At 38.0% G+C, this 27,816-nt stretch overlaps 1 protein-coding gene across 8 annotated transcripts; it reads right to left on the bottom strand.

Moving 5' to 3' along the window:
- Positions 1 to 1,450: 1,450 nt before the first annotated feature.
- XIAP (X-linked inhibitor of apoptosis) lies at positions 1,451 to 22,496 on the bottom strand. Of its 8 annotated transcripts, XM_080365773.1 has the most exons (8): positions 22,032 to 22,308; positions 15,335 to 15,498; positions 10,421 to 11,327; positions 8,751 to 8,850; positions 6,804 to 6,882; positions 6,143 to 6,176; positions 4,561 to 4,785; positions 1,451 to 3,152 (listed from the first exon to the last, which is right to left on the bottom strand). In XM_080365773.1, the coding sequence occupies exons 3-8, from the start codon at positions 11,292 to 11,294 to the stop codon at positions 2,959 to 2,961; spliced, it is 1,506 nt and encodes a 501-aa protein (XP_080221899.1). In that variant the 5' UTR covers positions 11,295 to 11,327; positions 15,335 to 15,498; positions 22,032 to 22,308; the 3' UTR covers positions 1,451 to 2,958. The 8 variants fall into 8 exon arrangements, with proteins under 8 accessions (XP_080221899.1, XP_080221898.1, XP_080221897.1 ...); XM_080365772.1 differs by lacking the exons at positions 15,335 to 15,498; positions 22,032 to 22,308 and adding an exon at positions 22,395 to 22,496; XM_080365771.1 differs by lacking the exon at positions 15,335 to 15,498 and having other exon boundaries at positions 22,032 to 22,305.
- Positions 22,497 to 27,816: the final 5,320 nt, after the last annotated feature.

Raw genomic sequence — 27,816 nt, 5'->3', positions numbered from 1 at the left:
AGTCAATATTATGTTTCAAGCCCCTTGTTTCAAAGCAGTGAGAAAAAGCTAAATGCATAACAAAGACATCAAAACTATGGGTTTTCCTTATTTTAGCCTTGTGTTTCTAAATTGGGCATGCAATTTCCATGTTTTCTAAACAAAACAGTTCCAAAACACATTATTAAAACCCCTTGTAAATCTCCCACATATCTGGAGCAGCAAATAGCTCTGCTACTGCAAGTAAAACGGAAATAAAAAAGATTTTTACACAGAAGCTACTAGAATAAAGTTACTGAATACTGATACTTGAATATATTCCATAGCTCTTTGTTTCAGCTCACTCTTTTATAAAAGACCAACTCCCAGGGCATCTTTGTCCTGCTGCTAACCTCCTTTTCAAAGCACCTGTGCTTCTACTCCATTTCTAGCTCTTTGAACACTCAGCATAGTATCAGTGCCCGTGGAATTTCTTCTGTTTCTTTAAGATACTGAAAATCTAAATAATTTGAAAAAACATCTTCCTAATTCAAGCTGTCAAAATTTGATGACTATGCTAATTATTTTTTCACATTTAGTCTGAATAGAACTCTGATTATAGTTTTTGAAAAATAAAAATAAACCTACAGAGCAGTTATTTTGTCATCTCGCTAACAGGCCTTTAACCCTTTAATGCTCCTAAGCAATTAAAATTTGAATTACTATTACAATTAGATCTTTTATAACAACTATCATGAAGTTACTAGAAGGGATGTGGTCTATCTTTTAAAAGTTAAATAGCATAAACGCTTGATGTTAAAGCTGGTTGCTTGCATATTATTTGGACAATGTGCTTACTCTCTATTTCAGCTTAGAAGGTACAATTTGTGACCCACTGCCAGGCTCTTCTCAGTTCACATACTACACTTGCAACCAAAATCACCTCCGTACTAGGATTTAGTTTTGTAATAGCTCTAAGTAAAATTTGGTCAATCTCTTTCTCAGACAAGGCTTTACTGAGCTGCGTGCAAATTCCCGCAGCCTGTAAGCTGGATCCAGCTCATCCAGATAGCGTCTCTCACATGACTTAGGTCAAGGTTAGGTAACAAACCATCTGCTTGAGCAAGTCATCCTAACATAGTTCACAACATTAACTAAACAAGCTATTTCAGGCAAGATACACCAGCTCACATGCAAACACCCCACCCCCCCCAATTTCCCTTGAGAAGTACAGAAAACCCTCCCTGCAAATGAAAATGGGGGCTAGAAACAACCCTGTCAGAACTGCCAGTCTGTGTCTGTCCTGAAAAATCCCTGTACACATGAATTACCTTTAAAACTAAACTCTTTAGAGAAAAGTCCCAAATGGCAAAATAAAACCTTTCTGTGCTGAATTCTTTATGAATTTCTAGTCATCATGTATTCCAGAAAACCAAAATCTAATTTATTTAAAAAAGCAAAATTAATGTATTTAACTTCACAATGAACAAACTTAAATTTATACAAACAATAGATTTTATTTCCTCTGCAATTAAAATATATTATCCTTAATAACACTCAGGTTAAATTAGTATCAGTTGAGTTACAAAACAAAAAAAGCAACTGAAAGCATCCTTCTGTTTGGTGGTGGGTTTGGGGGTGGTTTTTTTGCATGTGAGAATTAACTATGATGATCAAGGAACAGCTAGGTTGCACTTTATTTTAAATATTCATAACATTACACCAAGATATAATCATAGCACATATTTAAAAAAATATAAAGAATAGACATTAGATTTCTGTCTACTGGATTTAAAACTTATAATGTGAAAAACTATATTCTATATTCTAAATCTCTTGGTGTGTAGGACTCAAAGAAAAATATATGCACAGAACATTAGTAGCTCCACAAAATAAGGAAGTCACATAATTAAGTAGAGTGATCATAAACCAGCTGTACTTAAATACAAAAATCTGATTTTTAATTGGACAACTGAGTATCAGTCCAGTAAGAAATAGTTTCAACTATTTTAAGGTGACTCTCACTAGAATTGTTCTTCACTTTTTAATGCAAATGTTGCAAACCGACAAGGACAAAAAAATTTCTAACATTACTTGTGAATTTAAATTAAAAAAGAAAGCATTTTCATGGAGATAAGAGTTTACCACCCTCTTATAAAAAAAGAGACAAACAGAAGGACTGCAAACTATTAGCAGATAAATGAGTAAGGATGATGTTAAAAAAAAAGAAAGAAAATCAAACAATGACCACCTTTTTGTGTAAGAGGGCAAGTTTAAAATGAGACCACAAGGTACGTAAAATCTCCTTCATTTCTGTTGAGTTCTCTTTTATGGAGTGAAATCAATGTACATTTTATATACAGAGGGATTTTTGTGAAGAACAGATAGCTAAAATCAGTTTACTGAGGCCCATTTATACATCTAAAACAGAAAAAATAAATGGGGAGACAGGAATTACATATCAAACCAGACAAACTTACAAAGTAGTAGTGGCAAACAAGGTGAAATATTGCAGCAGCAAGTTTACGCATATTCTCTGAATTATGTCACAACTAAAGTTACAGAAATAAGGTAACATTCTCACTCTTACATGTCATTGGAGAAGCTAAAAATCTCAGATATAATACACATGTACATAATTTTTTAACCTCACTTATTTACAAATTGTATCTAGGGCCAGACTCTTTATACAACTGTATTCGCACAAACTTCAGTCATACAGAGTCCTACCAAAGGAACGATCACATAAAGATTTGCATTACTTAGGCTTTCCCAAATCATGTGTATGAACTGAAGTTACAGAATATATTTGCCTTTCAATGTTGGTTTTTACATACAAAAAATTTATTTAAGGAAAATATTTTTTTAATGTTATATGTAGAGTCTGAGAGTAGAAAAACCTAAATGCTGCCATATGATTACATCCTGGAATTAACTGCATTTTTTACATTACATTACACAAAGCAGGAAACGTTGGCATCCACAGTGTTTTATATTTCACTAATACATAAAAATTTCCTGTCTTTTCATAATGTTTGTACGACACAGAGGGCATTTATTAAGTGCTTGAGCACATTCCTTACAGGCAACTAGGTGACCACAGGGAATGAGGACAACTGATATGTCTTTAGCCATACAGACTTTACAAAGCTTTTCTTCCTGCAAGCGCCTTAACTTCTCTTCAGTACTGAGATCTAAGGAAAATAAACACATAAAAAGAAGTTATCACAATTAGTACCACTGAATCTTTTTTATTTATACACAAGGACAAGGTTTTCTTCGTATTATTTAAAGGCCACACCTTTAAAAAGAATAAGAAATTACAAAAGATTGGAAACCAAGCTGCAGCATGGAATCCTCTTTCACGCTGCCACCCCCATCTCCTTACATCTCCCAGGCCAATGCAGGGAATTCAACTATCTATATTTGCAAAAGCTTGAAATATCTATAGAATTTAGGATATGCATATTTCAATCAGGAACCATTCTTTTCACAGACTTCCCATTCACAACTTTCCCAAAACTTGTACAGAAGGTACAAGAAAGGCTCATTGATAAAGGTTACGTAATCTGGATTTATTTATTTCAGGAGTTTCTCAAATGAAAAGAATGAGTATGTGATTTCCCTTCCTGCCTCTGTTTTCAAAATTCCCATACTTCAAAAGCCTAAAACTTTGTAAAACGGGAAGAATCAGTTTTGCATTGTACATGAGCTCTTTCTTATTCTAATACACCACATTGGAAAATGCAAACTTCTAACACCTTCCCCTGACACTTGGGGAGAGCCCTGCACAGCCAAAAATAATGTCCACCACAAGTTCTTTCCCCCCCCCCCCCCCCCCCCCCCCCAATGTCCGTTAAAAATCTAATTAAAAAGAGTGGGCTGGTAAGATCCCTGCCTAACATGCCAACCAGATGGTCTTTTCCCTCCCTATGAATCAGCCATATGTTTGTCTTGAAAGACAAGTTTCCTGAGTTGTAAATCTTGGGTTTGGTCCATTTGCAGAGTGTACCACAACATCTTTCTGAGCATAACCTGCACGTCCCAGCCTAGCTGGAACAGAAATAATTGGAAAGAAACATCAACTAAAAGTACACTTTTTCTTATTGGCCAAGAAGGAAAATGCTTCTATTCCAGGCAAAATTTTATACTCAAAAATAAATAATACTCTACTAAGATTTTTTTTTATTTTGAGTATACTAAATATTTGCCAGTATGTTGCTGTGTCTATTTCATTTTGCCAGAGTCCCCACATCTATAGTTACCCTTGCTTTTATTTTTAAATGTCGTTGTCACAATAATTTTCACTTTTTAGTTAGCACATTTAACTTTTCCCAGAAGCATGCCAGATTTATTTCAATATTACACACTTTTGAGGTATTAATACTACTTATTTTATAGATTATATTTACAAATGCTGCTACGCTCAAATAATTTAAGACCCTCTTTGTCCAGTTTTTTTACGTCCAAAGATAAGGCTCTTGAATTTTAAGTTACAATACTGTAATTTCACCTTAGATAAGACTTGGATCAGAGGTTAGAATAAACAGATAACAGTAAGATATATTTCACAGACTAAAGAGCTGATATGAAAGTACACACAGAGGTTTTGCAATTGAATAAGCTCATCTTGCTCAACTGGGATTTCATTTGGTTCTTCTTCCCTTGTATGTTCTTTCTGAGCACTTAAATCTGCTACCAGATCCTCAACAGATGTATGACTTTCTCCAGACATCTGCAATCTCTTTTCCACGGTGTTCCTAATCTCAGACAAACTGAAACCCATGTCTATGGCACTTTGTACCAAAGGATTCTGTAAGAGATCATCTAAAACAAGAAATTAAGAAAAACAAAACAGCAATTTAACAAAGGTGAATCTGATATTCAGACACTATTCACTATAGTACTCTAAGACACCTATGCAAATAACTAGCCAAAGGAACCGTATTTCTAATTTGAGAATTTTGCTATTGTACCAACTGCACTGTCAAAATACCCAAACCCGCAGATTTGAGATCTCTTCCACCCTAGCTTTCCCAGTCTCCCTACATCTATTTAAAATACAGAAATCCTCCTAGATTTGCTCTTCAAATCAACGCTTTCAACTTCTGAAATAAAATGTCTTACATAATTAACATCACAAATTCTGTAACTGAATGTTAACAGGATTTCACCCAGAATTCCTAGGCACAATGGAAACCTAAGTATTTGATAATATTACACTAATTTTAATTTAGTTTGGGAAAGAAAAAAACCAAACCAAGATACGTATGTTGAGAGAAGTCACTAAGTATTGTTAATTTACAAAACCAAAACAGTACAGTCAACAAGCAAGAGGCAAGTAAGCCTATCCGCAGTAAGACACAACACTACTTCTGGAAACCATTTTTCAGTCTGTTGGACCTCTCCTTTCATCTTTTCAATGAATTTTTTGAATAGATTTCTTATCAGGGTGTCTTATTTCCAGTTATACTATTACATGTAAGTGGCTAATTCTTCACTTAAGAAGGTTGTTCAAAGAGCAAGATTTTTTTTTAACCCGATTTTCACTCTTGTAAATGAGCAGCATGTGAGAGATTTCTAAAACAGGTTTTGTGTAACCACTCATATTAGCAACAACTATCATTCCCTGGGATGAAGCCGCTTGACTGTCTTCCTGCTACGCCTTTAACCGGCTTGTCTTTTTATTGCTTGGTATTTGTGAAAAACATTGCAGGAATGCGTAATACTGGAGCACATAACAAGCTATTTAAGTTTCCTCAGCCTCCCAGTCCTTGCCATTTAACACACCAACTCTTCCTGCCTCATGAAAAACAACGATTGTTTCAATTCTGTATTTAAGATTTATCCCACAGCACTACTAATTCAATACTTGACGCACACTTACTAGCTATAAAACTAAAAATGCATCCTATGCATACTTCTTTCATGGTTTGTAATCATTACTTTACAATATTTATCCAACCATGATTAGATTTCCCTTAAGAGAAATAAAATTCATTCCGCAGTTCTTTACAAGCAATGAAGCAATGGAAGAGTATCATCCAACAATTTGCCCGTCATGCTTTACTTAAAAATGTAATAGGTTTATTTTTAAAATTAACCATTTCCTTTACTACACATGCAAATATGGATATTCCAAAACAGGGAGGGCTGTTTTGGGTTTTTTTTTCTAAACAGGTACCTTTAGGAAGTATCGTCCCTTCAGCAGCTTCTGTCTAAAAGTGAAATATAAACAAACAAAATTACAATTCTGGAGAAGGCAGAAGGAAACCCATACAGTTACAAGACAGAAAATATCTATTTGATCTCAGTTATTTTATTGACTAGAACTATTAAATCTGCTCTGAACAGCTGCAAAGGGATCACTGTTTTGTTATTAAGTTTTCGTTTTAACCCATCTTTGCTATAATCATACGTACATGACTCAGTCTATGGAAGAATTCTAAAATAACATTGGTTTTACTTTTTAGTGACTGCATACAAGTTTAACAATGCTCTACTAACAAGAAAAGAAAAAATTTCTACTATGCATGAATAGGGAAATCATTCATCCTAAACCTGGAATTACCAAGCTATAAAACAAATAGAACTTGTTCTGTACTAAACACACAATTAATATAAGGCACACTACCTGTGATCCAGAAGCCAACTAAGGAGAACTGCAAGATCTATAAACCCTGCGTGACACCAAAATATATTTCAACATCTTTCACTTTCTGCCAATCAAAGCAGCAGCAGGAGGATTAAATGATATGCAGATAATCAGAAGAGTAACTTCATATGAAAACTATGTAAAGACTACTTTGTATTTTCACCAAATATTTGATTAAAACGACACTTACTGTTGAATCCCTACATCCATCTCTTAAATGAACGTTATTTATAAATTCTAGCCCCTTTTTCTTTCTCACAAATCTGCACCTATAAATAAAAATATTTAGTTATAACAAAACTGCACAGGAAAACAAAAATCAACTACATAACTTTGGAAAGCTTCAATACATTCCCTACATCACATAGAATACTAGCTTTTGAAATCTCTAAATGTTTAGTCAACATCAGTAATGTCATTTAAACGTTTCTAAAAACATCTTAATCACTTCAGCAGTATTTATCTTCTTCACATTTTTGGTGAAACAGAAAGTTAAAGAGTTGCTGGCCATTACAGCTGATGCCACAGGTTTATATAAGACTCCAATGAAAAACAAACGTTATGTTAAAATGTTGGTTTAATCTTTTGCAATCAAAGAAAAGCAGTCACTGGGCCGACAGGTGCCTTACATGTTTTCTTTCAATGCTTTCCAATTAGTCCTAGCCACTGGTCAGAGCTCTTCCCTACCAGAAGATTTAGGGAATGTCATAACTCCTCAACAATAGCTCTCTAGCTTCAGCAGTTCCCTCACCTTCAGCACTTCACGGACGTAGTACGCTGTGAGGCTGTAACACTGCCACTCAAGTTGATGTGCAAACAAAAACTCCATATTAGTCAATTAATGATCTGGGGGGAAGTAATCAAAACTGACATAATTTAAGCAACCTAAAACAAAACCAAACCCATATAAGGAGGAGTGAAATGTAGCAAGAAAATGAGTCTTCACCATTCACTGCACCAAGCCAAAAACTTGGAATGGCATCTCTTTCAAGTGGCAGACACCAATAATTAAAAGCCGCCTTTACCACTACTGAGAAAAGGATCAGCTAACACATAAATACTACCTCCCAGCTTCCAGAGAGCCTTTCACCACAGAAGACTAATTTGGCAGCTAATGCATAAAAGACGTTGATTTTATCAATGTTATACAAGTAACTAAGTCTTTGTACTTGGACAGCTTTTATCCACCTGCAAGAAACAATGAGTCATATACAATTCCTCCTTTCCTCAAGACAGGTTTTAGACAAAATTGGCAGTCTTTCTGAAAACTGGAAGTCTGGAATCCTCAATCCTTTAAAATTTATGCAGAAGTATGTTTAGAATTCAATACCACTACCGAGTTCTTCAGGTTTCCTTGCACTGTGACATAAGTTTAGTCATTTTGTATCCTGACATAAGTTACGAACTTTGGCATGTGTGATGCTATTAAAATAACAATTAGAATGTAGCGCTCTGATGGTAAGAAAAAAAATAATTAGATACATATCCACAAAACTTTGTAATTCTGCTAGCTGAGACATCAGTTCAGTCCAGACACAGAAATCTTCTCTTTCCTTTAATAATTCCTACAAACAAGCTGACATACAAACAACACTGACTTAGAAGTATAGTTATTCAGAAAGTACTATTTTAGGACAATTTTCAGACTGCCCACCTCTAATGAGTTAGATGCACCCTCAGCCTCTTGAGATTTAGTTCTCTTTCACACCCACTTCAGAAGAACTCCCTCCTACCTCTCAATGAAGGCATGAAGTAAATGTCCTCTTTTGAGGCCTCTGATATAACATTAAAGCATATGTTGATGATTACACATATAAGAGCAGGAGTACAGAAGACAGAACAGATGGAACAACAAAAATAAAGACCCCATACAAAAAACCTTAAAAATCTCTTCTGTTTATTGAAAAGGAAAACCACAAACCATGGAAGGTAACTGCTATTCCTTTGGTACCTCCATGACAAAAATGAAGAAGGAAGTGGAGGAGGGCAACTAAAAAAAAAAGGTTATTTACATAAATCTAAAGAATGTTAACCCATAGTCAACTGAAACCTTTAGTAGTATGCTCTGTTATTAAAATATAATATACTGTAAATAAGACTCAGAGTTGCAATAAGAAAACAATCAAAAATACTTTACCCAGGAAACCATTTGGCATGTTGATCCCATGGGTCTTCATTTTCCTTCCATTCTTGCAATCCTCCACCACAGTGGAAACACACGACGTGATCACCATTACCTGAGGAAACACACAAGAATAAAATTACGTATTTCTACTAGGCATAAAAATAAGTTTTCAACTAAAATGTTACATTATTAAGAAAAAAATATTTTCTTGCTTAGCAATTGTAACTATAAATAATTCAATTTTAAAGAACATAATACATATGATTTGAAACAAACGTTCAGGAGAGGCTTGAGCTTAAAAAAGACGAAGTATGAGTCACATGAAATATTCCCAAGCTTTATTTTAGCAAGCAATTAAACAGATAAAAAGTAAAAGCTAAAAAAAAATCTACTATCAAATAGCTCAATCCACTAGTAAAGAAGCCACGAACTAGTGTGCCACAAAGAACTAAGGATGTTTCCATGCCTTTTTGGTCCTCTATTTCACCATTAACTGGCCCTACACAGCAGTAGCATAACTGACTGAGGAGATGTTAGGAGAAATTGCACTCTCTCTGTTCTAGCACTACACCTACTGTAATCAAAGACTGCGCCAGAAAAGGGCTTAGATATTCTGTTTGTTGAAATGAGGAGGTATGGTCAGAGTTTTCCCACAGAGCTAAATGGTTCTCGGGCCACAAGAAACAGAGTTTTCTCAGAAGTCACATGAACAGCTATTAGGTTGGATAAGCTGGCGCATGTTTAGTGCACCTCCACAATACGGATCTCACTTGGCTGTGAGAAGCTAGGTACTTTTAGGAATCCAGGAAGAAATCAATAAAATCAGTTCTACTGGGTACAAATATTGCCCATATATCACTCATACAGGAATGTATCACAGGTTTTAGTTATGGCCAGCAGTGAAACAAATGGAATCAGATTAAAAAATTCTTCCGAGACCTACTAAGAGAGAAGCCAATTAAGATGACACTAAGAAATTATTCCAGATAATCCCCTTTTCTTTATGATCTAATAAGAGCCACACTTTGCACTTGTACAGCATCTCTCAGTGAAGAATTTCAAGGAGCTTTAACAGCACTATACAATTCAATTTAATTGGGAAACCAATGCACAAAGACATTGGAGTCTTATCTAAGTCAAACACTACATATTTAAAAGTAAAAGCTCTTCCACTGGAGTCATCGTCTTCATAAAGCTTTTACAGTAGGCAGTAATGGTATTTGCTGGTTTCAGGTGTCCAAATGCTTTGATAACACAAACACATGTTAAATCAATAAAACAGCACACCACCTGGACTTCGTTGAATAGGCTGCTGTACATGCCACAAGTCCACCCCTTAGACCTAGGGTAGCTATCTGGAGGGCAGCACTTCATTACTTAAAAAAATACAAACTTCAATAGTTGCCATTGTGAAAGATGTGAGTGTTTTAGCAGGCAAGGAAAACACATTTCAATGTTTTATTGCCAAAAAATGAATTTATGATTAGATTTATACTTTACTATTAAACATACTTGATATAACGTATGTCATTTTACATAAGAACTATGAAAAGTAGTTTACAGAACAAAGAAATTTTGGCAAATCATTCCATATTACAATTAAAAAGCTTATTTTTTCATAACAAAACACTTATATAAGATTTCTTTGTAAAAGATATTAGCCGTTTTAAGGTCTGGCTTACCTGTGCTATAGAACCCAGCTTCAGCAAGTTGCTCTTTATCAACAGGATATATCCAAGTTAAAAATGTTTGTAAACGTCTTCCGTATTTTGCCATAGATGGATTCCTTGGATGCTGTGCATTGTTCACACCACCTCTCTCAAGCTCAGTGGGAACAGATTCACCTGGAACATTTCCAACATCCCAGCCCAAGACAAAAAAGCAATTGGGAAAATGCCTCTTGTGTTCTGACCAAGCTCTGTCGCTGGGTTCCCACTTTTTCAATTTTCCACCACAGCAAAAACATGCTACTTGATCACCAACACCTGTATAATAGAATCCAGCATTAGCCAATTCCTTTGGTGTCAACTGAGCATCAAGGGGCCAGCTGTCAAAAGACTTTAATCTTGTTTCTTCACTGCACATAGCACGGTTTTTAGGATACAAATTATCTGACATATCCACAACCTGCCTAGTTCTCAACAGGTAATCTGCCTCCACATCAGAAGTGTCATCCAGAGTACAGGGGAGGGCTGAATTGCTGGAACCATTTTCAGTTCTATGCTGGTAGTTCTGGGCAAGAGGATGTATGTTATTCTCCAGAAAAGCAGATTCGGTAATAAATTTGCAGTTTGGGGAAAGCTTTTTGTGTCTCTCAACTGCAGAATCCCCAGATGCCCATCCTTCGATAATTGTACAGCAACTAAAGCACTTCACTTTGTCACCTTCTCCAGTATAAACAAAGCCAGCTCGTGCTAGTGCCGACGCTGAAACTGGACAGCCAAGTGGAAATTCAACAAAAGTTCCTAGTCGGTAGTGTTCCTGTGCCCATTCTTGATCATGGTCAGTGTCTGGAGTGGCACAAGCTTCCAGGTTATCTGAGACATTACACGTCATCTCTTCATATGTAGGGCTATCCTTTCAGATTTCCTAAACAAAAAATAAATGTTTTAATTTCACAGACAGAAGCATAGATCATAGTCATATACAAGCCTGGAAACTGGCTGAGATAAACTAGCCAGCCTTGATGTATTAAAAAAATGCCTCTTCCTCTTCTTTCCCATCTCACCCTTGCCTGCCTCCCCTGCCACATAGGGGCAAACACCAGAACACTGAAAACAACATTTTAAAAAACTGTCTGTGAAGAAAGGCAGGAAGATCATGAAGTTTTACAGGCCAATAAAAAATTATGTGGAAAACACACAAGTTTATACATTTACAGCTTTAAAAGCATGTTCTATTTCTTAACACAGACACAGCGCAAGAATGAAATCAACAAAATATTTAACAAAAGCTCCAGCCAAAACACTGCCAAAAGGCTTCTGACCCTGAAAAATAAAGTTACAAAGTTAACATATTTAAAATACTGATCTAAGGCAGACCACATGTGCAAGACTTTACAGTCCAGTTCTGAAACACAACTGTATTTTTCCTCGTATGAAGGCTGTGACTACCATGCCCATTACAGATAGGCATCAACTGGTAAAACCACCACCACAAAAGAAAAAAAGGCTTTGGACTTGTGTATATATATTATAAAGACATACACCTCAGTTTCCCTTTTAACAAAAAAAATCTCATGAAATAAACTATCAGATGTTTCACTAGGGCATTTTACCAAAATGCTGTGTTCTGCTTAAGATCAGCATCTTGGACTACCTATCACTACTGTTCATGCCCAGCATGCTGCTTGCACGTTCCCGTGCCCTGCTTACACTCTACCAAAAGTTCCTGCGCCTCTGCCATCAACTCAGCCTTTCCTCCCTTCCCTCCCTGAAGGAACATTATTCTTCTTCTCACCTGTCCCACATTCCTGTTCCTGCCTGCACTTGTGCCAGGGCGAGTACTGACTGCTCGCCCTGCCCCAGCACCCTTCCGTTCAGAGGGCGGCTAAGAGCACGCAGACAAGTCCCTTCTTTCATGACTTTCATGATAAAAGAAAGCAACCTGGTTTCCACAGGTCCCGTACAAGAACCACAAACTCAACACAGTCATCGCCTTCATCCCAAGATGGATGAAGTCTGAGCACAGTAAAAATTCATCTCTTGTCCTGACAAGTACTGTGATATTATTGACTTAGGAAGTCCTGGGTAAAACACAGGCTACAGGGGATACACGTCTCAAACTCACTCCTTTATTAAATGGTAAATTATTGTGAGACTGCCTAAATGGACTTCTTAGCACAAAGCAATAATAATTCAGCAATTAGCAAAAAGAAATGCATATAAGGAAGAACAGAATATGTAATTATTTGAACAGCTGGGCATTTCTCTGTTTTCTGTATGGATCCTGATCTGTTTCCAGTCCTTACCTTCTTAAGATAGGCCATCAGGCAAAAATCTAGCTTCCTCAACATCTGCATTAATATTGATTATAGTTTCTTTAAGATCAATGCAGATGTTACAATTACAATAATTGCTTATATAATACCAGATTTAGCTTCTACAGGAAGGACAAAACCTTTTTTAAAGTTCAGAAGGGGGAGGGGAAATTAAAATGACTATGCATTGCAGAATCACTGAATCCTTTGCCAAGATGACAAAGACAATTAAGCTACACGCTGAGAAAACATGGCATTAGAGATTCAGCATGCTTGCTTCATGTAATCATGGATATAAGACTACTTCTGAGCACCAGCTTTAATTCCATCTGTAAGTCAGTTCATGACTAATGTAATGACACTAGAAATTACACTGGGGTTTTCTGGTTTAGCTTAGCAAGTTCAAAAACAGCATCTGAATAAATTATACTGACTGACCTACAAATCTGACCTATATGCTTGTTTTGACTCTGAAGGGCAAAAAAATTAATCAGTCATTACATGTAGTAATATGAAAGCTGTCACAATACAGATATTTAAAAAATATACATATGTATATTGAAAACAATCAATTTTTATAACAACAGTTTTAAAGTTTGTGTTTATCTCCTTTTAAAATTTCACTTTAAACCCTCTAGAAACATTACTGTAAAAGTGACCTTATGGATCTATCATCATTACTACTACACTGCATTCATAAAATAATTTGTATCACTCAAATACTGTTGGCTGCATACTGATTTTCTTATCTGCATGACTAAAAGACTTTCTACAAGAAAGCAAACAAAGCCTACCTCACATCCCTCGGAGACTCCTTTCCAAAATATCCATAGAAAAAACAAAAAAATGCATATGCTTTCAATGTATGACTAGAAGTATATCTTAATTTCTGTTTTATTTATAGTGAAATGAGTTCAGACACAGTGAAAAAACAATCCAATTTAAATTTTTACATATTAACTTTTTTGGCTTATATTTACATTAAGATCAGGATAGAGCCTCTTTGATCTGTTGCATACAAACTAACTGCAGCAAATCGCAGATGATCTACTCAGCCACTCCGTAATTTGCCCTCCCTGTACTTACTGAAATCAGGGGTAAAGACAGACCAAGATTCAAGCCTGACAGGTCTTAAGAATTTACTCAAGATGCAAAGATCACCCTTTGTTTGTGCTTTTCTGTTCCTTATGCCATACGGGGTGACCACATATCACAATGACTATGCTATACAAAGTTAAAAAACAAGAGACCAAATTCATTATGCCCCCACTTCTCATAAGCCACCTGCATGTTCTAAGCACCACTTAATTGCTCCAGTTTAAAATCTGCCATTCTTACTTGAAAAGTAAGAATGATACAGCAGTATATTCATATACCAGGCGTGCATATATATATATATATAAGCCTTCGTAACGTGAACGCAGTGCTTACTGTAAAGTCATTATTTTTCATAAGCTAAAAAAGATATTTTATCAAAGCAATTTTCATAAATATTATATCTTTATATTCTCCAGCACCCTCTGACAGGGATGATCTTCAAATCATACTTACACTGCACGTGCAAGCCTGGGTCTTGCCGTACTTTTCTGGACTCTTTCATGAAAGCCTTCCCCCTCCAACATAAGAAAATTTAAGAAGCCTCATCATTTTTTTTTTTAGTAAATAACTTGAAAATTCTGAAAAAAAATACTCCATGCAACTGGCAAACATCTACTTTTTAGATACTTTCATTCCAATGACCCCTACTGCTTTTAAAGCAGGCTTCATTTTCAGAATGTCTATAAACATATAATGCTTAATTGTGCATTTTCTCCTCTTCTTCCAAAATAACTTCTCACCCTTAAAAATGTGAGCTGCAGAACTGAAATTATCACATAGGTGGTACGTCTCATATACGACAGATTCCCTAACAGAAATAACAGCATGAGTTTTAAACTGTTACCTAAATTAGTTTGTATTAGTTTTACTCCGCTTACTCTGTTGATCCTCTAGGTGTTTCCTGGAAAGTTGTGTGTGTGTTTTAGTAACACTAAGGAACTGAAAAGGAAACACTTGAGCAAAGACATTGAAGGAGGAGGATCAAAGACTAAACTGAAATATTAGAAATCAGGATGGAGATGATATTCAATTAACTGCAATGATCTTCCTCAGTTTTATTGATTACTTTTAATTAACTGTGAATGCTAGGCAAAAATGAACTAACAGAACTACCTAAAAATCAGTATCTGTACTACCCTCCACTGCAATGGAAAGCACAGGATAATGCCTTTCAGCCAGATGTAACAGCAGTATCTGAAGCAGAAAAAAAAATACATCTCTATATACTGCACTGGAAGTTCTAACAACTGAGGGAAAATGTAATTGGAAATAAGCATTACGATAAAACGAAAAAAAACTTATAGATTGTGTGTTCATCACTCAGAACACTGAGATTAGTGGCTTTATTCTTTCAAACAGTTTTTTCTACAGTGCTATGAATACTTTGATATTCCTTCTATTAACAATGTAAACAAAAAAAATTATGCCCCCAACATGGCACATTTGCCACATTTGGATTCACTGGAGGTAAGAAATCTATCTGGATCCTTGCAATCAAAACAGCATGAAAAGCACATACCAAAAGAGCATTAAGTACTGACAGAAGCTCCAATCACCACAGATCCGTTCTTTAATATGAAGTTACTGTCTTCAACTGTATCAACCACATTATTTAATCTTGATCTTTTGGAGCAGAAAGATTCAACCATCATTCTAGAAGCCTCTCAAAACCACATCTCAGTACTGCAACGACAGAAGCAGGACAAAGCCCTCACAGGTATCTGCTGGCTTTAACCATGATCCACCCACATCACAAAGCCCCTTCCTTACAACAGCCCCTCTAAACGTAGTTGGCTTACATCTCAGTATAATTTTATCTAAGAGAAAAAGACATTAACTTATTTATTAAACATTGAGGCAAACTCTTCGCTTGTGTAAGTACTGTTTTAAATACAACATTAGTACTACTTTAAATGCAACATCAAGTTCAATTATTTGTTTCAAACAACTGTTAAAGCAACTGTTCGAAGTGTACAATTAAAACTAGCTCAGGAATACTGTATCTACACAGCAATTTTAACAGTTGCCTTACTCCAGTAGGTCAGAGTAATGATTTAGAAAAACATCCTGCATCATAGCAGCACTCAGATGAACAGTAACTGCAGAAGAAAAATATCTAAAGGTAAATTTCTGAGTTGTTTATGGCTAAGAAACCTAAATTCATAAAACGCAGCCAAGACATGTACATGAGACTTTATAATACATGCCAGCAGGAAACCCAAGTTCAGAGAGTATACTTTATGTATATAGAAGTTAATTAAGCCTTTCTGCGTAAATTTAATTAATCACATATTAATTCAAAGTAGAAGGTCCAGAAATCTTGAAGTTCATCTTCACTTATAAAACCCAGGGTTTTTTTTAACTATTATGGAAGCATTAACTATCTTCTTATATATGCAGTGAGTAAACAAAGCCTCTTTTAGCCTGAAAGACTTCCAGAACCCAAGTTTAATCCTGCTTTTAAACATCTGACAGTATTTGTCACAAGACACCTCCCCCTTTCAATCTAAAGTACCATTTCATATAGTCTATTGATTATGTTTCAGAACAAAAAATAAAGACAAGAATTTAAAGCAAAAATGTTGTTATTCAAAATGCAAAATTTTACACAGCGGTTTTGCAAGCCAAACATGTTAAATTCAGCTTTAAAAATATTATCAGGTATGATTTCATGCAAAAATGTAACAACATCACATTACCTAGATCTAAAATGCTTCAAAGGAAAAGTACAGAACCCACTTTTCTCTTTCAAGTATATTTCATTAGACTTGATTATTTCCATCCTTAACCCTAAAACAGATTGGCACTATAAGGAGTTATTTTTAATTCTTCCACAGGACAAGCATGGCAGTAACCTCCGAGCCCAAAACTTACTTGCACAGCCTCATGTTCCTGACCAAAGGGTACATACACGTGGAGCTTCTGCATGACACGCTGACTATGAGAGCAATGTTAGTATTCGTTTTTGGCTGAATTTTGAAATGTGAGAGCAGTGCAGCAAGTAAATATCAAGCAGAACATCCTGTACCAGCTGACACACAATTATGCATGTCACTTCACTGAATTTCACTTTGTGCCTGCTCAGCTGCAATTAGATCAAGAAAGGTGCACGCTGCTAACTGAAAGCATACTTAAAAGCCACAAGAAATACAGGATTTATTAAACAGCATTTAGAAATCTTAGCATATTTACACGTAATTATCAATAACCATTTGAAAAAATTTCTGCCTAGAGATTTTTTATTTTATAAAGAGTGTATATATCTACAAAATGCCTTTTGATTCACTGCCAAAGCTTAAGTAAATCCACCACCTCAGTTTCATTTCTCCGTTTTCTCAAACAGGCCCTATTTAGCTTCCCAGCAGGGTTTATCATCATAGGAAGTCAGTCAGCTGTTCAAGGTTCTACTAGGCTATCATTACATCTTCCTAATTCTTGACTCTACTCACAGTGACTTTTACAGTCTCCATCCTAGAAATAAATATAACCAGGCCAATAGAAACGTACTATTTTGAGAATGATTTTCATACTGTATTTTTCTTAATGAAGAAGTCATATGGGTATGGAACACTGCAATAAAAAGAAGAATGGATTCATGGCAGCGCTCAGTAATTTTTTTTGTGAACTTGAAAGATAAATGTCTTCAGATGAACTTCAGCTGTGTGTATAAGAAAGAAGGAGTAAATACCAGCCGCTATAGAAAAAACTGGCATGCTGTAGCCTAAGCACATAGTCCTACAGAGAGGTCAAAGGTCAAGCACAAGACATCATTAATGGCTCTAATTGATTAATGTATAAATCGGTGTTTTTCAAAGTGACCAAGGAAGAAGGAGGACTAAAGGTCTGGAGAAAACCATTTTAGCTCTACCACACCTTGCTAAGTGTTTAGTACAAAGTAAAGTGTGAAAGACATGACAGCGTTTTTCATTTGGAAACAAGAAAACCTATCTAAAGCAAAGGTTTAGTTCCAACAGCTGCTGCCACTGAAATGAATTGCCTACAGATGACAGTACCTAAAAATAAGGGGGAAGGTAGGGGACCAAATAAACCCACTAAAAGCACAAAAAAACCCACCCAGGACCAACACAGAAAAAAATCCTACCAAACCTCAAGCATACTGAGAAAGACCTAGAAGGAGACTGAAGGTAGAAGTAGAGATCAAGAGAGCAAACACCAAGTGCACAAGACTTCCAGTAACCCTCCCACCAAATCAAAACTACAAAAAAGGAGCAAGCCCGACAGTCTCAAGTTTCTCTGGCAGTTCCAGTAAGATGAATGTTTTATTTATGGCCTAAGCAGGAATATAATAAAATATTTTTCATTATAGGCACTGTACTCCTGAAAATCATACAGAACTCTTTGTACGATTTAGCTATAAATTTTTAATTACAAGGTAGCTTGAATTGTACCATTTAAGCTTATTGAAATTCTTTAAGTATTCTTTCAGGCAAATCATAGGGAAAGAATAATTTTTACATTTGTGGCTTTTTCCCTCCACAACACGTTGGAAAAACCAGCCTGTTTGTTCTTCCATCCTGTTTCCATACTCCTTACCACTATCTTCGTTTGCTTAATTATTCTGTTCTGCCTCTTATAACACAACTCGCTGTGAAAATAATTTCAAATTCAGTACTACAACACTACCATTTAGGGGGGTGGTGGTGGATAAATTTTTCAAGATTCTTCATTTTTGTGTTATAGACTTACATTTTATATGTACAAGTCAAGTGATATAAAATCTGTTTTATATAATTTTTATGTTTTAACTTTAGAACATTTAATTTATTAACTGCTGTATTATTAACAGGAATTTGATTTAGCTCCAAGTTCTTCCTCAAGAAATTGAGACTAAACTTCCAGAACTTTTTCTTCTACTCGAAAACAGCTTGGAAGTTGTATTTAATACAATTTGAAGCATACTTCCATCCATTAAAGTCTGTGAATACATTTTGGGGACTAACCAAGCTATGCAGTTTCTACCCTACTAAAAATAGAAATTACAAGATACTTCTGTCAAATATGAAGCAGATCAGTTAAAAAAAAATTATATCTCTGATCATAAAATGTACCACTATAGAAATGTAATCCCTGGAAGTTGAATTACTGCTGTTATGGTTAAGAAACAAAAAAATTACCCAGTTAATTGGAGTATGTTAAAGTAGAATAGCAAAGAGTAAAAAGAAAAAAGACTGAAAAAGCAAAACCTGCAGTGCCCTGGGACACATCCTTTCCCAAGTATCAGCTGTGCTCCAGCTTTTAGTGTTATATCCTTTTACAAATCGTTTAAACTTATAATTGAAGAAAAAGATTGAAAAAGAGGGTGTCTTTCATCAAGAAGACATAACGACACAGAACTTCGGCCACAGCAAAACTGCTGAATCTTCTGGTTTCTGAAGCAAAGTTGTATAACCTTCGACGTACAGGAAGCCTGTCACCTCCTGCACTGCCCACTGGCGCGGGCGCTCAGTTCCACCCAGCTCATATTCCTGGTCGTGCCAGTGCCACTTCGCTCATTATTCACATTCATCTAACTGCAGCCTGGTGCAGAAGGTACACTTCCTGGTATCACTAGCAAGAATGTTTTGCCATTGAAGAATGAGGCAAATTTGTATATATATTTTTACATATACATATAAACACACACAACAGTCATCATCTTGTAAACTCAGAAATGTCCCTTGATTTATCCTTTATATTTTATGTTTCTCAGGAAACTGGGACGATTTGGGGATTAATACCAGTTATAACACTGTGCCAAAAGTGAAATATGAAAGCTGCACCTGTTTAAAACACTCTGCTTGTCTTTCTATTTAATAAGAAACTCTCCAAAACACAGAAGGGGAAGGACAACCAGCTGCAAGGTATGCACAGCTTCATTTCATACAACAGGAGCGACATTCCATCCAAACTGTGGCATGCCTTCTTCAATCTAACATACTTCCAACTTTCACGCACAACTTGCTATTTCTGGAGCCTGACTTTCAATTACCATGTTCAGAATATTATGGATCAGAACTCCACAAGACAGACCACATGCTATGAAAAATAAAAAGCAGCAAAGGACTGTATGCTGTTAACTCCCAAAACAAAACAAAAACAACCACAAAAGATACATACAATAGTTTTTCCCTAAGAAATCAGTAGCCAATCATACCAAGTTTAGTAATAGATTAATCAAAGCAGGTACTGGTTTCACCTCTATTTTCCACCAATCTTTAGAACAAATTCCAGTATTTACATTCCTGTTGGTAGCAAAAAAAAAGGTTAAAAGTTTTCGTTTTCACATAACCTTCAGCACTGTTTATGAAGGCACAACTCCAACACTATGATTAAAAAAAACATTTTTAAATTCTATCCCTTGGCCAAGAAATCCAAATCTAAAAATATTCTAAAGCTGAAAGAGTCTGAGGTTAGGGGAAGTCTGAAATTCAGATCTTTTACTGAAACTAGGAAGGGACATAAGATTGGGAAGACTCCAGAAGATCCAGAGGACAACAAAAAACTCCTGGAATTAAAAACTAGAGGGCAGCAAAAAGGAGAAAGACTGTAACAGCAGATGGCATAAAATCCAATGATCCAGCCCTCTCTCTCCTGGAAAATTCTGCATCTGATTATGAACTGGATTTTCTGAAACTCTTCAGCTCCCTGCAGCCGTTTCGCCCACGCTGGGATGATGGCAACAAATGTAGAAGCACCATCACAGGTACAGAGGCCTGAAATGAAATCCATCTTCCTACTTCAAAGACTGAGATAGGAACACACATTTTCTTACTGTTCTGGTACTAAATGCAAGTCTGCCTTGTATCAGTGGGAGCAGTCAAAAATAAAAAACCAAACCCAGAGCCAAACAACAACCCTCATCAGAATTCTTTCACTTTTGCTGCTGGTTACAAAGGCCAAGGTCAGAGGAGGTACAGAACAATCATTAACTTGTTGCTTTGCCCTTCTTGGCCAATGCTGCAGGTGCCAAGTTTTCTACAGAAAGTAGTTGGGTGTTCTTTAAAGGGCCTCAAAGAAAACTGCAACGCAAGCACGTCCATAGCAAAATGAAGCACATAAGAAAAAATAAAAACGTGGAAATAAAAGCTTGATCGACACATCTATCACATGAAAACTTGCTTTCTTAGAATAATTCACTGTGCGCCTTCTCTGTCATGCAGTGATTTATTTGATGATAAAGAGTAACATTCCATATGAAGTACTAAAATGGCAAGATTGTAACAATGAAGGGACAATGAAATTAGTTCTACAAAAATATCTAAAGAGTTGCAATAACAAATCCGTACTTCCTATCAGATGGAGATTAATAACACATAAGAAAGACAGAAATCTTACCAAGACTAAAACCACTGTGTAACAGCCATTTATAGGGCAGAAGCATCAGAGAGACAGTAGTACAGACACAGAAATACAGTGTTAAAGAGAAGTATCAGCATAAATACACAGCCATGGTGCAAGGGAGAACTGCTTGGGCTGAAGGCTGAATTACAGCTGGAAGAAAAAAGATCTTGAGTGAACTTCTTCCTGCAGAATTCTTAACAACTGCTGAATACTCACAGTAGAAAACCTGAACAAAACCATATTTTTATTAACAAGCAGCAGAAGGCATTCTAAGAAGTGATGGGTCTATTAAAAAAGAAAAAAGGAAGAGCGGGAAAGGGACGAGACGACATTCAAATACGTCAAACGGACCAAAGACGACCACAGAAGTGCGTATTAGCGCAGCAAAGTCTTCTTTTACTTATGGAAGGAGAACTCGGTACTTGGACGCTTCATTCAGGCGACGGCCTCCTGCGGCCCGGGCAGCGGGCAGCCGGGTAACGGGCAGCCGGGGGGGGGGAGGGGGCGGGCCGGGGTGGCGGCGGGCCGGGGCCGGGTGACCCGGCGGGGCAGGCCCGGCCCAGCAGCGCCCGGCGGAGGCGGCGCGGCCCGTTCCCATGGCAACGCCTCCCGCGGCTGCCGCCCTCCCCCGCCGCCGCCCGGGAGAGGCCTGGGGCAGCGGCGCCCCCGCCAGCCCTCGGACCCCCCACACCCCCCGCGGGCGGGGCGGGAGGGCCCCGGGCAGCGCGGAGGGACCGAGCCCCCTGCCCCGCGCGGGGAGCCCCGCCGAGCCGCCCGCAGCAGCAGGAGCCGCCCAGCGCGGGCAGCCGGGCGGCCCGTTTCGCCCACCGCCCCGGTGTACCGACAGCCACGGCCGCGCCCGCCTGACAACTCACCGCGCCGCGTCCCCCTCATTGCCGGCACCGACCGCGGGCACGGCCCCACAGCCAGCCGACACCGAGAAAATGGCGGCTCCCGGCAGCCTCCCCGGCTCGGCTGGGAGGCGAGCAGGGAGCAGCGCCCCCTGGCGGGCTGGGGGGGGGCCGAGCCGGGCCGGCGCCCGCTGGTGCAGAGCGCCACGCAGTGGCAGCGGGCCGGAAGCGCGGGGCGGCAGCGCGGGCCGCGGGCTCTGCTCGCTGCGCCGGGCCCCAGCGCCCTGCGCCGCTCCGTCCCCTCGCCGCCTCACTCCCAGCGCCCCGGCTCCGCGCCGGCCCGCAGGCCGCCTCCCCTCCCGCAGCAGCCCCCTCATGTCACACCACCTTCTCCATGCGGTTTCCGGCCTGCAGCACGCTAATCCCAGCGCTGTCCTCGCTGTCACCCCCTGTTCCCGCGATTACGGCTCGTTATGGCCGATCTCTGTGAAGGGCAGGGCGGGGAGCTGCCAGCCCTCAGCATGATCGATACTAATCAGGTTACAAGTTTGACCTAATTACGGTGTGGTTCTCAATAACCACCGCGGCTGGAAGATGGCATGACAATGCAGTTAATTAGTCTAAAATTTATGGACTTCTCTTAACTGGCTGCGTGAGGGAATGGAGACATCACCGACTCAAAGCTTGCCGAGGCGGCGTGAGGTGCCTACCAGCGATGCTCCGCAGTACAACTCGGGCTGTATTGTAATTGTTCTTTAATCGGTGCTCGTAAATCACAGGGATGTTAAAGAAAGTAGTGGTGCTACTTATTAATAAGTTTGCCAGGAGCTGATCTTTTCCTCTTTCAGATTGTGTTCTCGCCAGCTATCATAAATCTCATGTATTTGGACTAGAATTTTCCAAATCTGACAGAAACCTCAGGCTATTTTCTTTGGTAGTTGTAACCAAAATCATCTGATAATCACAAAATCAATCACGGAACGGTTGGAGTGGGAAAGGACCTCTGGAGACCATCCAGTCCAACCCCCTGCTAAAGCAGGATCACTTGGACACTTGCTCTTCATTTAAGAAAGAATGACCCACAGCCTAAAATGTAACATTTCCTGATGCGGCCCAATGGTGATGCTCAGCCTATAAGAAATAAACAAAAAATTTCCCTGAACTAAAGGGAAAAATAGTTCAAGAGGTCTGAGGCTGTTGAAATATATTGAGATTAATGAAAAACTATATATATCACATGAATATAATATATAGATAATGAAAAGCTATTACTACAGAGAGGTTCTTGTTAATACTTCTCTTAAGGAAAACAACGATTTGACTGCAGTGCTATAAACCTTTTGTCATCTGATACTTCAAAGATGTGATTACACCCATGACTAACTTTGGGAAAAGTAATCAGTTTACAATCTAGCTTAAGTCCTGTAGCTCTAATACTTACACTTGTTGTTCTAGAATAAATAAATAAATATTTTTTTACAGTGGCTTTTAAAAGTAATTGTATCCTTAGACATATTTCCATACTTCTGGCATCTGGTAAGGTTACTATGGTTCTTACTCCTTCATGAGAAAACTTTTCCAGTCCCTCACTGGTAATGCTTGGGCCAATTTCTCAGGGTATCTGTACAGAGTAAAAACAAGAAATGAAGGCATTTATAAACAAGAGAACTATACTGAAAATGCAGACTGTTTTCCACAGAAATACTACAAAAATATTGTTTTAAGTATTTCAGAGATGTCCTTTAATGTGAATAGAGAAGGCCTCAAGAAATGCGCTATGGAAACATGTCACTTTAGACACACAACTGACTGAAATTTTAAAACATGTCTCTCAAATAAATAGTCTACATCTTAATGTCTCTTCTGTAATGTCTGCACATAACATTTTCCTTTGTATTTCATATGTATATTTCATTTGTATTCTCTGTGTCCTTATGAGAAAAAAAATAAATGTGAAAGGCTTGAGTATTATAGGCAATATTTGTGTGAGCCAGACAGAATCTGGTTGCCTAAAAATGCCAAGATGACAACTTTACATGTTTCACTACCTGAGAAATGGCTCGATTGAAGTAGTAAAAGTCACATCAATCTAAACTCATTTCACAACAGTCCAAAGCAAGATTATTATTTAAGGATCCTTGGCATAATATGATACAGTAAGAGGTTTGTACCTTAACACCGCAATGTGAACATAAATATTTAATCTTACAAATCCTTGCCATACCACATTATTAATACATTCATTAGCAATGGTTTTCACAAAGGCCATTGCTCTGTTGAGGTTTTGATACTTTTCCAAATGAAGCAGATTGGGTTTAGAGGTCACAGGTGTTTTTAAAGTGACCCACTTACAGGGTGTCTGAATCAAAAACTTCGGTAAAACAAATCCGAAAAGTTCTAGCACCCATACCTTGAAGAATTAGAAGACAAGAAAACATAGCAGAAAAACACACATCAGCAACAAAGGCAGAAATTCTCATAAAACATTTATTTTCTAAGCAAGCTAGTTTTTTGGCTTCTTCTGAGTGTAAGTGACTTAAAGTTCAGCTTGATTAAAGTTCTGAATCAGTCAGTGGAACTGTAAGCCAAAAAGTACAGTCATACTGTGAAGCCAACACAATGCCTTTGGTGACCCAACAGCATTAAAACTAATTATATTACTTCAAGGTACTTTGATTGCAGATAGAATTGTACAATGGTAGTACCTGAGCTACAGAAAGTAATTAAACTTTGAAGAAAATTTCAAGCAATATCTTTGTCAACACAAAGTGGATGTAGACAAATGTTTGTATTTGCTGTAAGTCCCTCTTGCATTTGAAACAGAATGAACAAATTGTTACTAAAATTTGTTGAGTGGTCTGTATTCAAAGAAACAAAAAAATTAGTTTACTGTCTCCATGCAGGTGTGCCCCACTAAGCTTTCCTGTCTGCTCCCTTGTGGAAGGACTTGTAGCCACTACGTTACGGACCTTAACTGACCCCAGAGCAACTCTATATTTTAAGAATCTTTATCTTAGTCTTGTATTTTATTCTCAGATAAGCTGGAAATAAAAAAACAACCTGAAATTTTACAGAGATGAAAAGAACCTTTTGTAAGATAAAGAAATGCCTCTCTCAATCCGATTTATATGCTTCATTAAATTATAACCAATAGATATGGAAAATCATCTTACTGTGTAAAGTGTACACATGCATTTGCACAGCATGGTTTCTGTGGTGCTGTGTCCCCGCATGATGTGCTGTATTGTATTTTTTTCAGCTCATGTAATTTATGCCATGAATAAGCAAGGAAACAAGCCCATTAGCTTGAAAAGTAAGTGCTATATCACACACAGGGTGATAGTTCACACCTTCTCCCCAGCTCAGCACCACACAGCACACTGGAGTCATACTCATTTCTTCTACTCTGTGAAGTAACTTCCCTTATACATTACTACACAGAGTTGATTTAAACTGCTGTTCTTCATTAAAAATGTCATTTACAAAAGTAAGCACAACTCACGTTAGGAATCTGAAGTGTCTGGAAAGGCCGAGTTTGGCTGCAGCTCGTTTGAAAAGATGCGTTTGCTTAATGAAGGGGCAGTACTTGGAGGCATAAGGGGAGCTTCCAGCCGCTGCCTGTGTCTGGCTAAGGGAAGCCCAGTAGTGGGTATGGGGGGGCTTTCTGCTAAGTGAGAGAGATTTCAATATCCTGCTGCTTGGGTGGTTTAGGGGGGTTGTTTTGGGGTGTTTTGGGTTTTTTGGTTGGTTTTTTTTTTTTTTTTTTTTGGTGAAACATGAATATTTCATAGCTTGAACAATTTTCCAATTGGACAATTTCCAAATGTTTCAAATTGTTTCATGCAAAGATGATCTTTTAACATCCTTCCAGGGGTAACATTTTCAAGATTAACTTAATGTACCTTCTACTACAATTTCTATTACAATTACACAAATAATTTTTTTTTTTAATTACTGTTCCAAATCTTTGAATATATATTTTGGAGTAATGCAGAGAATTTTAATCGAATTCATGAAATTCACCAAGGACAAATGCAAACTCCTGCTTCTAGAAAGGAATAACTTCTTGCAATGATAACCACAGGGGACCACCTGCCTGGGGAGCAGCTCTGTGAAAAAGGACCTGGGGATCTTGGTAGCCATGACCCAGCAGTGTGCCCTGGCAGCAAGGGCAGCCAGCAGCATGGTGGGCAGCATGGACAGGAGCACAGCACCTGCTGATTGAGGGGGGTCATTCGACCACATCCAGAATACTGCATCCAGTTTTAAAAATCCCAGTACAAGAAAAGCCCTGCTCAACTGGGGCAAGGTCAGCGCTCCTGGACCACCAGGATGGCCAAAGGAAGAGGGAGGACTTACTCAGCCTGAAGAAGATACAACTCTGGGGGACCTAACAGCAACTTTCCTGTACTAATAAGTGGGCTACCAAGAAGATGGAGGCAGGCTCTTCACAGTGGTGTATAGTGGTGGAAGGGCAAAAGACAAAGTGCGTACATGGAAACAAGAGGTTCTGAGTGGGTATAAACAAAAGCTTTTCGACCATGAGGACAGTCAAGCAGTCCCCGTCCTTGGAGGGCTTCAGGACCACACTGGATAAAGCCCTGGCAACCTGATCTGACCTCATGACTGGCCATGCAGGAGGCTGTGTTAGATTGTCTCCTGAGATCCTTTTCAACTTGAGTTATGTTGGAAGAAGGGTTCGCCGGAGTCAAGAAGACGCTCAATACGAGTTATGCATCTTGCTCAACTTTATTAGTTTCTCACACTACTTATATAGAACCGATACACATGCATATTTGTAAAGCAGAAATATAATTGGCTAGTAGTCTCTAAACACGCGTGGTTCTCACACCCCTAATTATCATGACTAAAATAAGCATTCTATCCATGTAGCTAATTGTGTTGCTGTGCTTCAGCCTTGTAGTTTGTTACTCCCTATTTTCCCGTACCGCTCCCTGTCTTTCTTGGCCCTGCACCTGCTTTCCCAGCAGCTGTATCTTGTTACAGCCACGGCCTGTTGGCACAACATAATTACTTGGTCTCAGGATTCAAGAATAGCTCAAGGCTACCTTTCTTGTTAACTTCAGCACAGCAACTTCAGTACAATTCTGATTACAGGCCTATTCTAATACCAGGCCTGGATTGTGCAGATCTTCAGAGATTCTAAGGCCATGCTTCTGCAGCCATTCTTCTACAATTCCCCCTTTTTCTTTTGCACAAGCCAGGCCTGATTGGTTATGTTAAAAACTACTCTCTTTAAACAAGAAAAAACACAGCTAAAAACTAAAAGCATTACAATAATGATTATAACAAAGCGTATTCCTTCCATCAATAACGTCTTTAACCAACCTGTTATGCCCAATCCTCTCAACCATTCATCAAAGGGATTATCATCAACAAGAATATGCTTCATGTTTCCCTGCAGTTGTGACAACTTCTTGTGGATAGATATGGAATGATCGGAAAGGTTCACACAACACATCCCTTCAAAATCCTCACAACCGTGTCCATGTGCTAATAACAAAAAATCTACTGCAGCTCTATTTTGTAATGTAGCATGCCTAACACTATCTATGTCAAGTGATAATGAATTTAAAATCTGTGATGTAAGATTAAATTGCTTCTCTCCCCAACACGCTAACCTTCAGATATATTCTTAGCGTTTAATGCAGTCATCGCTCCTGGCATAAATATGGAGGCTAGGACATTTGTTGTTACAGACTGCAGATCGACTCGGTCATTACATGTTTCATCAAAGGTGCGCAGTGCCCTCCGTGATCTGTGAGATTGTTGAGTCATTTTCAGTAAG

Source organism: Falco punctatus (genome assembly GCF_963210335.1).
Source record: "Falco punctatus genome assembly, chromosome: 15".
In the NCBI taxonomy this organism is placed as follows: domain Eukaryota; kingdom Metazoa; phylum Chordata; class Aves; order Falconiformes; family Falconidae; genus Falco; species Falco punctatus.
This window is presented reverse-complemented; position numbering and strand designations above follow the sequence as displayed.